The 16,657-nt window shown below is 35.8% G+C and overlaps 1 protein-coding gene and 1 pseudogene across 1 annotated transcript; one reads left to right on the forward strand and one right to left on the reverse strand.

The window, feature by feature from the left end:
• Window positions 1-259: 259 nt before the first annotated feature.
• Window positions 260-5,808, reverse strand: LOC109121913 (retrovirus-related Pol polyprotein from transposon TNT 1-94). The gene is given in 5 exon segments (XM_019217605.2): window positions 260-1,162; window positions 2,957-3,471; window positions 3,619-3,711; window positions 3,714-4,314; window positions 5,296-5,808. Coding segments are annotated over 5 exon segments (2,625 nt in total).
• Window positions 5,809-9,496: 3,688 nt separating this feature from the next.
• Window positions 9,497-12,264, forward strand: LOC104877869 (MDIS1-interacting receptor like kinase 2-like; annotated as a pseudogene).
• The last annotated feature ends 4,393 nt before the right edge of the window (window positions 12,265-16,657 follow it).

A 16,657-nucleotide genomic window follows, 5' to 3' on the forward strand; every position in this document is an offset into this window, starting at 1 on the left:
TTTGAAGCTCTATCCCTCAAATTCAAATATTTGAAGTACAAACACCAAGTAGCTTCCTGAACTTCTGAAATGTAGGAAGCTTGAGAGACTTGGTTAAAATATCAGCGATCTGATCTTCATTGCTGCAGTAGATAAGATTAATGACTCCATCATTCGTGAGATCCCTGAAGAAATGATACTTCACATCTATATGTTTTCTTCAACCATGTAAAATTGGATTTTTTGAAAGCTTTATGGCTGAACTGTTGTCACAATAAATCTAAGTAGGTACCTTCTCTTTGAAATACAACTCTTTAAGGATTTTCTTTAACCAAATAGCTTGACAAGCACAAGCTGTTGCAACAACAAATTCAGCTTTAGTGGATGATAATGTGACAATAGGTTTCTTCTTTGATGACCATGAAACAACTCCAGTCCCCATCATGAAAATGTACCCAGATGTGTTTTTTCGATCATCTAGATCTCCTGCATAATCACTATCTGTAAAGCCAAACAAATCTGACTTTTCTCCATTCTTGTAGAAGAGCCTAAACTCCTTAGTACCTTGCAAGTACCGAAAAATTCTTTTTGCAGCCAAGAGATGAATCTCTATAGGACATTCCATGTATCTGCTAATCACACTTACAACATGTATTATATCAGGTCTTGTTGTCGTCAAATACATTAAACTCCCCACTATTTTTTTGTAAAGAGTGTCATCAACCTTTTTTCCTCCATTATCTTTGTTTAGCTTCATACCAAACTCAGATGGAGTATTTATAAGATTACAATCCTTCATCTGAAACTTATCCAAGATTTCTCCCACATACTTCTTTTGAGAAATAAAAATTCCAGTAGAAGACTGCATCACTTCAATGCCAAGAAAATGATGCATCATGCCAAGATCAGACATCTCAAATTCAGCCATCATGGATTTCTTGAAACTTTCAAACATGGCTGTATTATTTCTTGTGTAGATTAAATCATCTACATATAAGCAAACAATGAGCATTTTTCCTCCATTTTCAATCTTTATAAAAAGTGTATGTTCATAAGGACATTTTTTAAATCCTTCCTTCAAAAAATAAGTTTCTATACGATTATACCAAGCCCGTGGAGCTTGTTTTAATCCATATAGAGCTTTCTTTAACTTATACAATTTATGCTCATTGCCAAGTGATTACTACTTAAAAAGTGCTATTTGATAGCTTGTAATTAACTCTTTTAAACACTTTTGAGTAGTAGTTATTACCTTTTAACCCAATTAGCATATTAAGTACCTTTGCAATCGTTTCTAATCAAATTGTGTAAGTTTTGGTGCTTTTGATAGTAATTTGATCACCAAAGCAATCCAAGATTAAGGAGAGCTCTATGGAATCCATGGAAAGGCAATTGGAAGCTCATTTACATGAAGAATTCAAGCTTTGGATCTTTATAGTCCTTTGCCAAAAGCAAATCATGAATGCAAGGATGAAAGCAAAGAGAGAAATCTAACATGAAGAATTCAAGAAGACATCAATTGTTTGATACTTTTGGAGCACTTCCTAGAGTCCATTTTATGTATACTATATGTTGTTTCGAAGCTCAGGAAGTTAGCAATCCAACGCTTCAAACGGTGCATGAATAAGAGTTGAAATGAAGAAGTTAGAGCCATTGGAAGCCAATCACACCAAGCTGAAGGCCAATTTCGCAGGCTGCGAAATCACAAGGTGATGGCTGTGAAATCAACCTTTGGCTGAGAAATTTCGCAGCCATCTTCATGCCTGCAAAATCCTCCTGAGTGCTTCCAGATATTTGCAACCGACATTTTTAGATTTTTTTGCTTCAGATATTTGATGTCTAAATTCCCATTTTCTCATTGTAATCCACCAATTATAGGATTCCTTAGTTATTAAGTAAGAACAAAAGGGTGAATAACCTCATATATATTGTTTTGTAATTTTGATTACAGATATATCTCGGGAGCTTGTTCTCAGAGATAATCATCTTTTTGTATAGTTTTTGAAGGAAGTAAAATACAGAGCTTTGTTCTGCCTTACCTACTCAATTTGATTGTATTTTTCTGACTAGCCAAACAAGCTCTGAGGATGTTTCCTCAGAGAATGGGTGGCTAGACTTTTTGTCTCTTGGAGCTAAGGTAGCTGGGTAAGGTGCCGAATGCAAGAATTGGTAGTTTTTTTGTTTCAGCTGTTAATGAAGAGAAAGTGTAACCCGTTTATGGTTTCTATGTTTTTAGTTAACTTAAAACGCCTTCAATTCACCTGGGCCAACACTTGGTAAGGCAAGTGATCTCTGTCCATTGAGATGCACTAGTTTACCTCTTGCGAGCCTTTGGGAGGTGACTTGAAGGTAGGATTTTCTAGAATTTCCAACACTTGGTAAGCTTTTGGACTCTAAGGAGACATCCATTAGTTATCTCTTGCGAGCTTGAGAAGGGAAGTCCAAGGTTAATGATCACCTTGAATGGCAAATGCTAGGTGAGAGGCACGAGCCATTGCAAGATGCATCAGTGAGAGGGAATTAGTGCTGAAATCCATGGAGGGAATACATTTGTACAACACCGGTTGGAGGATGAACTATATGTTAATTCTCCAATGCGAGGAAAAGAACCAAAGTGACCGAAACTCTATTTTTGCATAAGGAGCCTGACCCTAGTGATCCTTAAACTCCAAGAAACGCTTTTCTTTATAAGTAATTCCCATTACTTTCTTTTTCGTTAGCTTGAAACCAATACTTTTTCAACCAAAGTTTATGTTTTCTTTTGAAGCTAACCTTGAAATGAAAAAGCACCAATTTAACTTTGAATTGGTATCAGTTGTAAGTTGAAAACCCTTCCCAGTGAACGATCCTAGAGCCACTATGCTATACTAGCTTATGCTATCCTAGTGCATGGTGACATAGGTTATAAATTTTGTTGATTACTCCTGTCTGAGGACCAAACTCAAGGTACAACTGGGAATGAATCACCAAGTTTTGCATAACCAGGAGGTTGATCGATAAATACCTCTTCTTTCAAATCTCCATGGAGGAATGCTGATTTCATGTCTAACTGGAAGATAAGCCATGAGTTTTGAGTTGTCATTACAATCACCAATCTGATTGTATCATGCCTTGCAACCGGAGCAAAGACTTCTTTATAATCAACACCAACCTCCTGTTTGTAGCCCTTAGCTACCAAGCGTGCCTTGTGCTTGTCAACCTCACCATTCTCCTTCAACTTTGTCTTGTAAACCCACTTTACACCAATTGTCTTCTGCCCTTTTGGAAGATCACATAGCTCTCATGTATCATTTCTTTCAATGGATATAATTTCAGCATCCATAGCCTTTCTCCATTTAGGTTCTTTGACAACCGCTTCAAAAATGGTAGGATCACTATCAGAAAACAAATCAAAATATGTAAGTGGGTCATCACCTTGATCAACTCCAGTTACCTCATAATTAGTCATCCATGCTGGTTTTTTTCGAACACGTTGAGGCCTTTGTGACTTAGCTATAAGTGGGCTTTGATCAGCTATTGGAACATTTTGAGTGACTTCCTCTTCTTGCTCATTCTCCATAGGTTGCTGCCATTTCTCATCATCATCAAAATCTACTAGAATATTTTCTTTAACACCATTTTGTTTCCATGACTAGGTGCCTTTTTCATCAAATACCACATCATGGCTGATGACAATTTTCATGGTGTTAGGATTGTATAATTTATAAGCTTTTGACTTATCATTAACACCAAAAAAATGCATTTTTCTCTCTTGTTATCTAGCTTCCTTCTCTTCTCGTCTAGAATGTGGGCATAGGCAATACACCCAAAAATCCGGAAATAATCTACAGCAGGTTTCCTTCCGCTCCATGCTTCTTCCGGTGTCATATTTTGAACAGCAAGTGTGGGACTTCTATTCAATATATAAATGCTCCAATTAACTGCTTCAGGCCAGAAACTTTTTGGAATGCCACTTTTTGTCAAAAGGCTTCGCACCATATTCATAATAGTGCAGTTCTTCCTCTTGCATACACCATTCTGTTGGGGTGTATAAGTTGTTGTAAGTTGTCTCTTGATTCCATGGTTCTCACAAAAATTTTCAAATTCATGTGAGTTATATTCTCCACCGCGATCCGTGCGAACAACTTTTATTGGGTTGCCAACTTCTTTCTCAACAAGTGCTTTATAGCTTTTAAAAGCTACAAAGGCTTCAGATTTTTCTTGCAAAAAATAAACCCATATCTTACGACTATAATCATTAATGAAGGTAATTATATATCTTTTACCTCCATTAGAATTTGGTATTATTGGCCCACAAATGTCATAATGAACAAGCTCCAATGCCTTTTTCACTCTCTAAGATTTTCCTTGTGGGAATTGATTATGGTGTTGTTTGCTAACAACACATTCTTCACAAACTTGAGAAGAAGCTGTAATTTAAGGAAGCCCCGTCACCATGTTCTTTTGTTATAGTGTTTTCAATCCACCAAAATTCAGATGCCCATAGCGAAAATGCCATAGCCATGCCTCATTTTTTAATTTTGCTAAAAAGCACAAATGAGCGGTGTTGTGGAGATAAAGTGGGAACATACGATTCGTCGTCATGTTAACTTGAGAAATTAAGCCCAACTTTGCATCTTGAATTTGACATACCCTATCTTTGATAAAAATCTCGTATCCTTTTTTTTGTAATTGACCCACACTAAGCAAATTGGTCTTTAAATCTGGCACAAAAAAAACATTGCCAATAGTGTGAGTGGAATTTCCTTTGGTTTGGATTGTTACCTTTCCTTTTCCTATAACAGAAATTTTGGAGTTGTCACCAAACTTAACAGAGCTGCGAAATGACTCATCCAAGTCAGAGAATGCCTTATTTTCTCCACACATGTGGTTGCTGCAGCCAGTATCTAAATACCACATGTTTTGTTGAGTTTCTTCATTCGCGTGACATACCATCAAAAAAGACACCTCTTCTTCCTTTTCTGTAAAGTTAGTTTGATCTCCATTTTGTTTATTCAAATCAGTTTGACATTCTGATTTATAATGGCCATACCTATGACATCTGTAACATTCAACATTGGACTTGTCTGTTGACTTTGATCTATAAGTTGTTAAGTGGTGGCTTCCACGTCCTCTGCCTCTTCCCTAAAATTGACTCTCTTGATGACGATGATTTTGTTGTTGGTTCCCACGATCATTGTTATTTCTGCCTCCTCTACCCCGACCTCTGCCTCTTCCTCTTCCTCTATCAGCTCTACTGAGTGTAGAATGATTTTCTGATAAGGCCTTTAATGCTTGTTCTTCTTTTTCTTGTTGGTTAATTTTTTGTTCATGAACCAACAGAGAACTTTGTAATTCATCAATTGACAGTAAACCAACATCATTAGCTTCTTCTATAGAACAAACAATAAAATTAAAGTTTGGTGTTAAGGATCGAAGAATCTTCTCAACAATGAGAACATTCTCTGTCTTGTCACCATGGATCCATATCTTGTTAACGATTGCTATCGTTCTTGAAAAATAGTCTATAACTAATTCTCCTGACGTCATTCGAAGCATTTCGAACTCCGAACGAAGTGCTTGAAGCTGCTGCCTCTTAGCTCTTGTTGTACCTTGGTACTTCTTCTTCATGGAATCCCAAATATGCTTAGCGGTGTCCTTGCAAAGAATGGTTTCCAAGATTGAATGATCAATATCTCGGAAAAGATAATTCTTTGCTTTAAGGTCCTTTAACTTCAGCCCTTCAAGCTTTGTCTTTTGCGCATCTGTCAGCACAACACCTTCTGTTGGTTCTGCTACTCCAGAAACAACAATCGTCCAATATTCTTTGGACTTTAAGAATTTCTCCATGAGCATGCTCCAATGGTCATAGTGACCATCAAAGTGTGGAATGGCGGGCTATAAAAAAATTTCAGAAGCCATTAATTTCACTTTTACTCACCCTGGAACCCTTCTCTAATACAACTGGTATAAACAAACAGCAAACACAACGTTTTTCCCTCTAACAATGGTCAGCAGAGGATATGCTTTTTGCTCATTTTATTGATAAACAAACAGCCTGTAAAATAGGCTAATACATAACTAAAAGCAACATAAAAATAGGCACTATCCCACATTAAAAACAAACTCCTATGACTAAGTAAACAAACACACTAAACACTAGGACAAGTCACCTGTAAATTGTTTAAATTTCCTCAACACACTGGCCCAATCCCTCTATCCATAGGAAACTTAAGAAACCTAACCTCTTTGTACCTTCATACAAACAAACTATCTGGTTTTATTCCTCAAGAAATTGGATTGTTAAGATCTCTTAATGATCTTCTATTGTCAACTAACAATCTTAGTGGTCCAATCCCTCCTTCCATTGGTAACTTGAGGAACTTAACCACTTTATACCTTCATACAAATGAATTATCTGGTTCTATTCCTCAAGAAATTGGATTGTTGACATTACTTAATGATCTTCAGTTGAAAACTAATAGTCTCACTAGTCTGATCCCGCCATCCATTGGAAACTTGAGAAACTTAACCACTTTATATCTTTTTGAGAATGAGCTTTTGGTTCCATCCCTCAAGAAATTGGACTGTTAAGATTTCTTAATGATCTTCGATTGTCAACTAACAATCTCACTAGTCCAATCCCTCCTTCCATAGGTAACTTGAGGAACTTAACCACTTTGTACCTTCACACGAACGAATTATCTAGTTCTATTCCTCAAGAAATTGGATTGTTGACATTACTTAATGATCTTCAATTGAAAACTAATAGTCTCATTGGTCCGATCCCACCATCCATTGGAAACTTGAGAAACTTAACCACTTTATATCTTTTTGATAATGAGCTTTCTGGTTCCATCCCTCAAGAAATTGGACTGTTAAGATTTCTTAATGATCTTCGATTGTCAACTAACAATCTCACTAGTCCAATCCCTCCTTCCATAGGTAACTTAAGGAACTTAACAACTTTGTACCTTCATACAAACAAACTATCTGGTTCTATTCCTAAAGAAATTAGATTGTTAAGATATCTTAATGATCTTCAATTGTCAACTAACAATCTCACTGGTCCAATCCCTCCTTTCATAGGTAACTTGAGGAACTTAACCACATTATATCTTTCTGACAACGAGCTTTCTGGTTCCATTTCTCAGGAAATTGGATTGTTGACATCACTTAATGATCTTGACTTGGCAACTAATAGTCTCACTAGCCCAATCCCTCTATCCATAAGAAACTTGAGAAACCTAACCTCTTTGTACCTTCATACAAACAAACTATCTGGTTCTGTTCCTCAAGAAATTGGATTGTTAAGATCTCTTAATGATCTTCAATTATCAACTAACAATCTCATTGGTCCAATCTCTCCTTCCATAGGTAACTTGAGGAACTTAACCACTTTGTACCTTCATACAAACGAACTATCTGGTTTTATTCCTCAAGAAATTGGATTGTTGACATTACTTAATGATCTTCAGTTGACAACTAATGATTCGTGCCCAATTGGTGTCTCAGCTGATTCGTGTCCAGCTGGTGCTCCTTGATTGAGGGGGTAATCAACAAAATTTATAACCTATAACACCATATACTAGGGTAGCAAAGAAAAAACTACTATAGTATAGTGGCTCTAGGATCGTCCATTGGGAAAGATTAACAAGCTCTCAATGATACCAATTCCAAGTGAATTGGTCTTGTTTCATTTCAAGGTTAGTTTAAGAAGTAAAATACAAACTTTGATTGGTAAAGGTTTAGACTTAAACTAACTAACATAACAAATGTTTGGAGTAACTTAGGAAGAAAAGCATTCCTTAGAGAGTTAGGTTCACTGGGGTGGTTCCTCATGCAAAAGACATAGCTCCGGTCAGATGGTTCCTTTCCTCGCGTTAGAGATTCAACTTATAGTCAATTCTCTAGCTGGTGTTGTACAGCTTCATCCTTCAATTAGATTTCACTTTAATTCTCTCACTGATGCAACTAGCAATGGTTTAAGCCTCTCACTAAGCCTTAACCATTCAAGGTGATCCTTAACCTTGGATTACCCGTCAAAAGCTCGCAAGAGATAACTAATGGATGTCTCCTTGGAGTCTAAAAGCTTATCAAGTGTTGGCTATTCTAGAAAATCCTACCCTGAAGTCACCTCCCAGAGGCTCGCAAGGGGTAAACTAGTGCATTTCCATGGTTGGAAATCACTTGCCTTACCAAGTGTTGGCCTAGATGACTCCAAGGTGTTTTAAGTTAACTAAAAACATAGAAATCACTAAAGGATTTCACTTCCTCTTCATTAATAGCTAAAACCACAAAGCTTTGCATTCTTGCACTTTGAACCTTCCCCGGCAACCTTAGCTCCAAGGAATTAGAGGTTTAGTTACTCATTCTCTGGGGAAAACTCCTCAGAGAATTCATAACTTAGTAATAAATAAAAAAATACAAAGTGAGAAGGTAAGGCAGTAGAAAGAAAATAAACTTTACTTGCTTACCCAAACTTTTACAGAATGAACTCCTCTCTGAGAACAGGCTCTCAAGAGGTATATATATGAACATAATATAAAACTAATTGTTACATAGATATTTAGTCTTTTTACTAACTTAAAAGCTAAGGAATCTTGTAATTGGTGGCTTACAAGGAGTATTTTGGGATTTAGACAACAAAAATCTAATGGAAAATATCTCCCAAAGTCGGTAGCAAATATCGGGAGGCTTCAGGAACCATTTCGCAAGAGAAAAATGGTGTCTACGAAATTTCGTAGACACTCAAGAGGGCTGCGAAATATTTTCGCATCAACAAGCTAAACTCGCAGGGCTGCGAAGTTGGCTTCCACCTTGAGGTTCCAAGCTTCCTTCTCGCGGTATATGTCGGGCAACTTCAGAAGGAGATACACCCTACTGTACAAAAAGGCTGCGGAATCACTTCGCAACAAAAGGGTGATTTCGCAGCACTTTGCAAAATGCTTCCTTCAGCTCGGAGTGATTGGCTTGCAATGGCTGCAACTTCTTCGTTTCAACTCCGAATTGTACACCATTTGAAGCATTGGATTGTTGACTTCCTGAGCTTTGAAATGGTATATAGAATGCATTATTTGGACTTCATAAAGTACTCCAAAAGTGGCTGCTACGACTGTTATCAAGAATATGCTTTATGGCAGATTCTCTTTGCTTTTTCTCCTTGCAATCCGGATTTACTCTTAGCAAATGACTTATAAGCTTTGCCCAAGATTCCTCATACCTCTCCTCAGTCTTGACTTGCTTCGGTGATCAAAATACTAACAAAAACACCAAAACTTACACAAAGTGATTAAAATTGCTTTAAAAGATCCTTAACATGCCAATTGAGTTAAAAGGCCTAAACTACTACTCAAAAGTGTTTAAAAGGACTAATTATAGGCTATCAAATGGCACTTTTTGAGTAGTAATCAACTAATAGTCTCACTGGTCCGATCCTTCCATCCATTGGAAACTTGAGAAACTTAACCACTTTATATCTTTTTGAGAATGAGCTTTTTGGTTCCATTCCTCAAGAAATTAGACTGTTAAGATCTCTTAATGATCTTCGATTGTCAACTAACAATCTCATTGGTCCAATCCCTCCTTCCATGGGCAACTTGAGGAACTTAACCACTTTGTACCTTCATACAAAAAAACTATCTAGTTCTATTCCTCAAGAAATTAGATTGTTAAGATATCTTAATGATCTTCAATTGTCAGCTAACAATCTCACTGGTCCAATCCCTCCTTTCAAAGGTAACTTGAGGAACTTAACCACATTATATCTTTATGACAACGAGCTTTATGGTTCCATCCCTTAGGAAATTGGATTGTTGACATCACTTAATGATCTTGACTTGGCAACTAATAGTCTCAGTGGCCCAATCCCTCCATCCATAGGAAACTTAAGAAACCTAACCTCTTTGTACCTTCATACAAACAAACTATCTGGTTCTATTCCTCAATAAATTGGATTGTTAAGATATCTTAATGATCTTCTATTGTCAACTAACAATCTCAGTGGTCTAATCCCTCTTTCTATAGGAAACTTGATGAACTTAACCACTTTATATCTTTTTGAGAACGAGCTTTCTGGTTCAATTCCTCAAGAAATTGGATTTTTGAGATTGCTTTATGATCTTGGCTTGTCATTCAACAATCTCAACGGTTTAATACCAGCTTCCATAGGAAACTTGTCCAACTTAACTTTTTTGTTCCTTAATCACAACGAGCTTAGTGGTGCCATTCCTCTTGAAATGAATAATATCACTCATTTGAAATCTTTACAGTTATTTGAGAATAACTTCATTGGCCAACTACCACAAGAGATATGCCTGGGTAGTGCTCTTGAAAACTTTACGGCCTCTAGGAACCCTTTCAGTGGTCCCATACCAAAGAGCTTGAAAAATTGCACTAATTTATTAAGAGTTCGGCTTGAAAGAAACCAACTTACAGGAGACATAACCGAAAGTTGTGGTGTGTACCCGACCCTAAATTTTATTGATCTAAGCAGCAACAATTTTTATGGTGAGCTTTCTGAGAAATGGGGGCAGTGCCACATGCTCACAAACCTGAAGATCTCCAACAACAATATTTATGGTGCTATACCACCTCAACTTGGGAAAGCAATTCAGTTGCAACAACTTGATCTCTCCACCAATCATCTAAGTGGGAAAGTCCTAAAAGAGTTGGGTATGTTGCCATTATTGTTCAAATTGTTGTTAGCAAACAACAATCTTTCAAGCAGTATTCCTTTGGAATTGGGAAACTTATCCAATCTTGAAATTCTTAACTTGGCATTAAACAACTTAAGCGGTCCAATTCCCAAACAATTGGGAAACTTCTGGAAATTACGGTCCTTCAACTTGAGTGAGAATAGATTTGTGGATAGCATTCCTGACGAAATTGGAATGGTGTATCATCTTGAAAGTCTCGATCTTAGTCAAAATATGTTGATAGGAGAGGTTCCACCACTGCTTGGAGAATTACAGAACCTGGAAACGTTGAATCTCTCCCATAACGGGCTCTTTGGCACCATCCCACACACTTTTGATGATCTCATAAGCCTGATAGTTGCTAATATATCCTACAATCAGTTGGAAGGTCCTCTCCCCAACATCAAAGCTTTCGCTCCATTTGAGGCATTCAAAAATAATAAAGGTCTGTGTGGAAATGATGTCACTCATCTCAAGCTATATAGTGCTAGTCGAAAGAGGGCCAACAAGTTTTCTGTTTTGATCATAGTGCTCCTCACTGTGAGCACTCTATTGTTCTTATTTTCTTTTATTATTGGCATTTATTTTCTTTTCCAAAAATTGAGGAAAAGAAAAACCAAGTCTCCATAAGCAGATGTTGAAGATCTATTTGCAATATGGGCCCATGATGGAGAATTGTTGTATGAGCACATCATACAGGGGACCGACAATTTCAGTTCGAAACAGTGTATCGGCACTGGAGGATATGGTACTGTTTACAAAGCTGAGTTGCCAACAGGTCAGGTTGTTGCTGTGAAAAAACTTCACTCATCACAAGATGGAGATATGGCTGATTTGAAAGCTCTCAAAAGCAAGATTCATGCTTTAACACATATAAGGCATTGCAACATCGTTAAGCTTTATGGCTTCAGTTCATTTGCAGAGATCTCATTTTTGGTTTATGAGTTTATGGAAAAGGGGAGCTTGCGAAACATTCTAAGCAACGACGAAGAAGTAGAAAAATTAGATTGGATTGTGAGGCTAAACAATGTTAAAGGCATGGCTAAAGCTTTATCTTACATGCACCATGATTGCTCACCTCCTATAGTTCATCGAGACATATCGAGCAACAATGTTTTGTTAGATTCAGAATATGAGGCTCATGTATTTGACTTTGGCACGACTAGGCTTTTAAAGTTGGACTCATCTAATTGGACTTCATTTGCAGGAACTTTTGGTTATACTACTCTAGGTACAATTTTATTAGTTCCTTGCTTGCCTCTAAACTGCCTCTATACATCATATATGACTATTATAATTGCTTAGCAGAACAAAGCATGGTCAAATCTTCTTTGTAGAACTTGCTTACACGATGAAGGTTGATAATAAAACTGATGTTTATAGCTTCGGAGTGGTCACATTGGAAGTAATTATGGGAAGGCATCCTGGAGAACTCATCTCGTCCCTGTTATCATCAGCGTCCTCATCATCCTCATCACCATCAACTGTGGACCATCACCTATTGAATGATGTGATGGACCAGCGCTCCTCACCTCCTGTGAATCAAGTGGCTGAGGAAGTAGTTGTTGTAGTGAAGTTAGCATTTGCATGCTTGCGTGTTAATCCCTAATCTCGGCCAACTATGCAACAACTTGGTCGAGCACTCTCAATATAGTGGCCACCATTGTCAAAACCGTTTTCCATGATAATGTTGGGTGAGCTGCTAGGTCATGCTAGCTGAGGGTCCTCTCTTCTGATGTAAAGTTGTTATTTTGACTTGGTATTCTGTTTTATTAATTTGGACAATCCCTTCAAAGTATTGTTCTTTCGAATATGTTATATATTGCACTCTTGTAAAAGCTTGTATTGCGTCTTTCAAAAAAGAAGAGGCCTTTCATGTGGTATATTTTTAGATTCATGAGCTGAAACCCAAGTCATTTGCCTAACCAATTATAAAGAGCATAAGAATTAAATGTTGGTTTACAATCCTTCTTCAAGATTTCTTACCCTAGTGATCTAGAAGGAGAGTAGAAAATACAGAGTTCTTAAAAGAAAAGCAACAGAATCAAGAATCTAAATCATGGTCTCATATCCAAAGAAGTCGAGGAATCAATTTCACACTTCTTCAACAAACAGCTTCTCAAAATTCTCAGAACATGATACATAGATCAAAATAAATCCCAATTCTTTTCATATTAAGTTCCCTCCATTTCAAATCTATTCTCATATGGACATTTACTCACCAATTTGTATCAAAGACAAAGACGAATCTCCATCACATTAATTGATTCTTTTGGCTGCATTCAATAATTTCAATGGCGGGTTCCTCTCTAGAGAAGTAGAGATCCATTCCAATCTCTTTAATTATTTGCCTTTCTTTCAATTTGGCCATGGAAAAATTATCCAAAATATTTATAATTAGTTGACAAGTATTCAAAACGGTCACCAAATTTGTAATTGAAATTTTGATCTCTTATGAACTTCAATTATACCCTTTTTAGTTTAGGGTCGGTATTTCTTAAAAAAAATTTAGTAAGTATTGCCTTTAAATTTTTTTAATAAGTATTAATTATTTTTCCAACAAATATTAATAAAAAATTACATAAATAATAAACTCAAAATATATTTATATGAAATAAACCTAATATAATTGAGTACTTCGATTAAAAAATACATAATTATATTTTCACTTTTATCTTGTATACAACCTATGCACCTTGCCATATAACTCCTTTCATTAATATATATATATATATATATATATATATATATATATATATATATATATATATATATATATATATGTATATATTTATTTATTAGGAACATAAGATATATTAACTATGAAAAAGGTACAAAAGAAATATGAGAGCTCTTTCTCACAAAATACAAAATCCTAATCAAAGTAAGACTAAACACCTACACTATATATACAAGGAAAATTATACACAAAGGTATGAGTCCATTAAGGATACACAAAGGTAACATCTCCTCAAAATTGGACTTAACTCCTCTCATTGTTATCCCCCCCATTTGAATTATTAACCAAAAGCTAATGGCAAGCTCGAAAGAAGTTTAAATGTTACTTTTTTGTCTTTAATCCTAAAGAAGGGGGGTGTAGAGGATTTGAAAGATTTTAGACTAATAGGTTTAATAGGGTCTTTACAAACTTTTGGCAAAGGTGTTGGCAAATAGATTAAAGCAAGTGGTGGGAAAAAGTGGTTTCTAAGTTTCGGAACGCCTTTGTAGAGGAGAGACAAATTTTAGATGCATCCCTTGTAGTGAATGAAGCAATTTCTTTAACCTTGAAGGTCAACTCCAATGGTGTCATTTGAAAGTTGGACATAGAAAAAGCATATGGCCATGTCAATTGGGTTTTTCTTATTGTGGTTATGAAAAAAAAAAGGGTTTTAACCATAAATGGATTAGATGGATGCAATAGTGCATTTCCATAGCAAGGTTTTCAGTGTTGGTTAATGGAACTCTTTTTGGTTTCTTTTAAAGTTTCTAGAACACTGAGACATTGGGATCCTCTGTCCTTTTTTTTTTTTTCTTTTTTTTTGGTTATGGAGGTCTTGAGTTGCTTGTTGGAGAGAGCCTAAGAGGGGGGTTACTTATCAAGTTTCAGGGTGAAAGGGAGGGGGGAGAGGGGGTGGTTGTGTCCCATCTATTATTTGCAGATGACACCTTGGTCTTCTGTGAGAATTCTCAAGAGCAAATGACTTATCTAAGTTGGATACTCATATGGTTTAAGGCATTATTAGTGCTTAGAATCAAATTGGATAAAAGTGAATTGATTTCAATTGGAAAGGTCACAGATGTAGATAATCTAACTACTGAATTGGGTTGCAAGGTGAGGAAACTTCCTTACATTTATCTAGGATTACCTTTGGGAGCCTCCTATGGATTAGAAGCAGTATGGGATGTAATATCACGGTACTTTTTAGGTCAAGCTTATATATTTTTTAGGTAACATAACATTGTATATCACGGTACTTTTGGGGGGCAGAAAAAGGAATTTGATCTAATGTTTGACTTTTTGTATTATGAGCCATTTTTCTTTTCTAAATTATCAACTATGTAGCATGGACAATCTCAATGAGGAGCTGGTCTATGTTGGTTACCAAATTATAGCTCCCAAATTGTAAGTGTGCTTCCATGTTCACACGACCCATTTACCTATATGAATGACCTTCAAAAGTGGAATATAATGGACTTGGATGAGTGATCAGGCTAGTTCAACCCATCTTATGCAAGTAGGGGATGTTAGAGTTGGGTATGGGTGCCCAAGTGGGCTAACCTGATCCAACCCAATAAATGTGAGAAAATAGGGGAGTAGTTTTGGGGGTTTTAAAACTTCCCAAAAACTGTGACAATTAATTTTTTTTAAAATATGTTTTCTTCTCTCCTTAAAAACAAAAGAAAGAATACAATTCTTCTTCATGAAGAAATAAATTCTTTTCTCGAATTTTATTCATTTTTTCTCTGTGAAAACAAAGGTCAAGGCTCTTGTGCTATGAGAAAAGAATGGTTCTTGTATTTGTAGTTCCATTCATGACTTGAAGCGAGAAAATTGGTCAGTAAAAAAACAAATCAGAATTTTAAGGCATTTCAAAAGGTAACCCGAAAACCTTATTTTCCATCAGTTATATTATGAAGTTTTGCAAGCATTTTATGTCCACATTATATGGTTATAAAATATTATTTTGCAAACAATACATTTCAATAAGTCATTTTGTACGTTATGATATTTTTGCAAAAATTTTCCATATTATATGATCTTACTGTTGTAATCTCCTATGCTTATAAATTTTTTAACGGTTGTATGTAACTTTCACACTACCATCAATATTCAAAGTGACATTGGCATCTAAACCATCATAGAACAATAATAATACAATAGATTATATATCATCATTCAAATACATAGTATATTCCTTGATTACATTGTCATACAACATTTATAATACAATACATCATACATCAACATCCAAATCAATAGTATCTTATGTGATAACATTCTCAAAAATTAAATCATGAAACATCTCAATGGCAGGTAAATATGGAGTCGCCCAACCCTAAGCACATTGATATCAACTCCTATACCAGTTGCTTGTAATAGGTGGCATTAGGACTCCAGGTTGCATCAAAACCTATAAATCAATTTTATATTATAATAAATAACTTCATTAAGTAAGATTAATGAATTTGAAATAAAGTATAGTAGTATTCATGACATTACCTTCTTAAAATGATTGTTATTAACAAAACCAATTAATATAATCTTTCATATAGGTATAGACAACAACATCAATCGAAGACACTAGAATGTTAGGCACTACTAGATCAATATGTGGACAACAACATTGTATTTAGAAACTACAATATGGCCCATATGGGGCGTAGTGATCCATCTATCAATCAAAGTAGGATTATCTAAGAAATTTAGGGAATGAAAGAGCTCATCAACTAGCAAGTTATCCTAAAATAACCTATCATACTCTACATAATATGTATATAACTCCCAAAACAAGTCTTGCCTAACCTATGGCTAATCATGCTCACCCATGCCCAAAGTAGAGGCTATAGCTCGGTATCCACAATTACCATTTGCTCCCACATCTTTACATGATGAACAATATAAGGTTGCAAACATTCTGGAAATGCATATTTGTACTCTCCAATCTTTTTTTATCATCTCACTACCTCCTTTGGTCTTTTCTTTTCTTTTAATGATGTACTATCTACTTGCCTCCCCATCCCATGTTGGCTTCACTTACTCAAAGAAGATTTACTTTTTATCTGTCTTTTATTTTTTATGAAGGCATATGTATAGGTAGTGTTGGTCAAGTGGACTTCCTGTATCAACTAGGTTGTTGATGTGGGCCTTTGTTAAGGAATTTTTGGTCCTCACTTCTTAAAAAGAATTTTAATTGTTAGTTTTCAATAGGTTATATTTAAAAGAGAAGAGAGTGAAAAAGAAACTTTTTAATTATTTCATAGGTAATTACATGTATAAATTT

Source organism: Vitis vinifera, chromosome 12, assembly GCF_030704535.1.
Source record: "Vitis vinifera cultivar Pinot Noir 40024 chromosome 12, ASM3070453v1".
NCBI classification, from domain to species: domain Eukaryota; kingdom Viridiplantae; phylum Streptophyta; class Magnoliopsida; order Vitales; family Vitaceae; genus Vitis; species Vitis vinifera.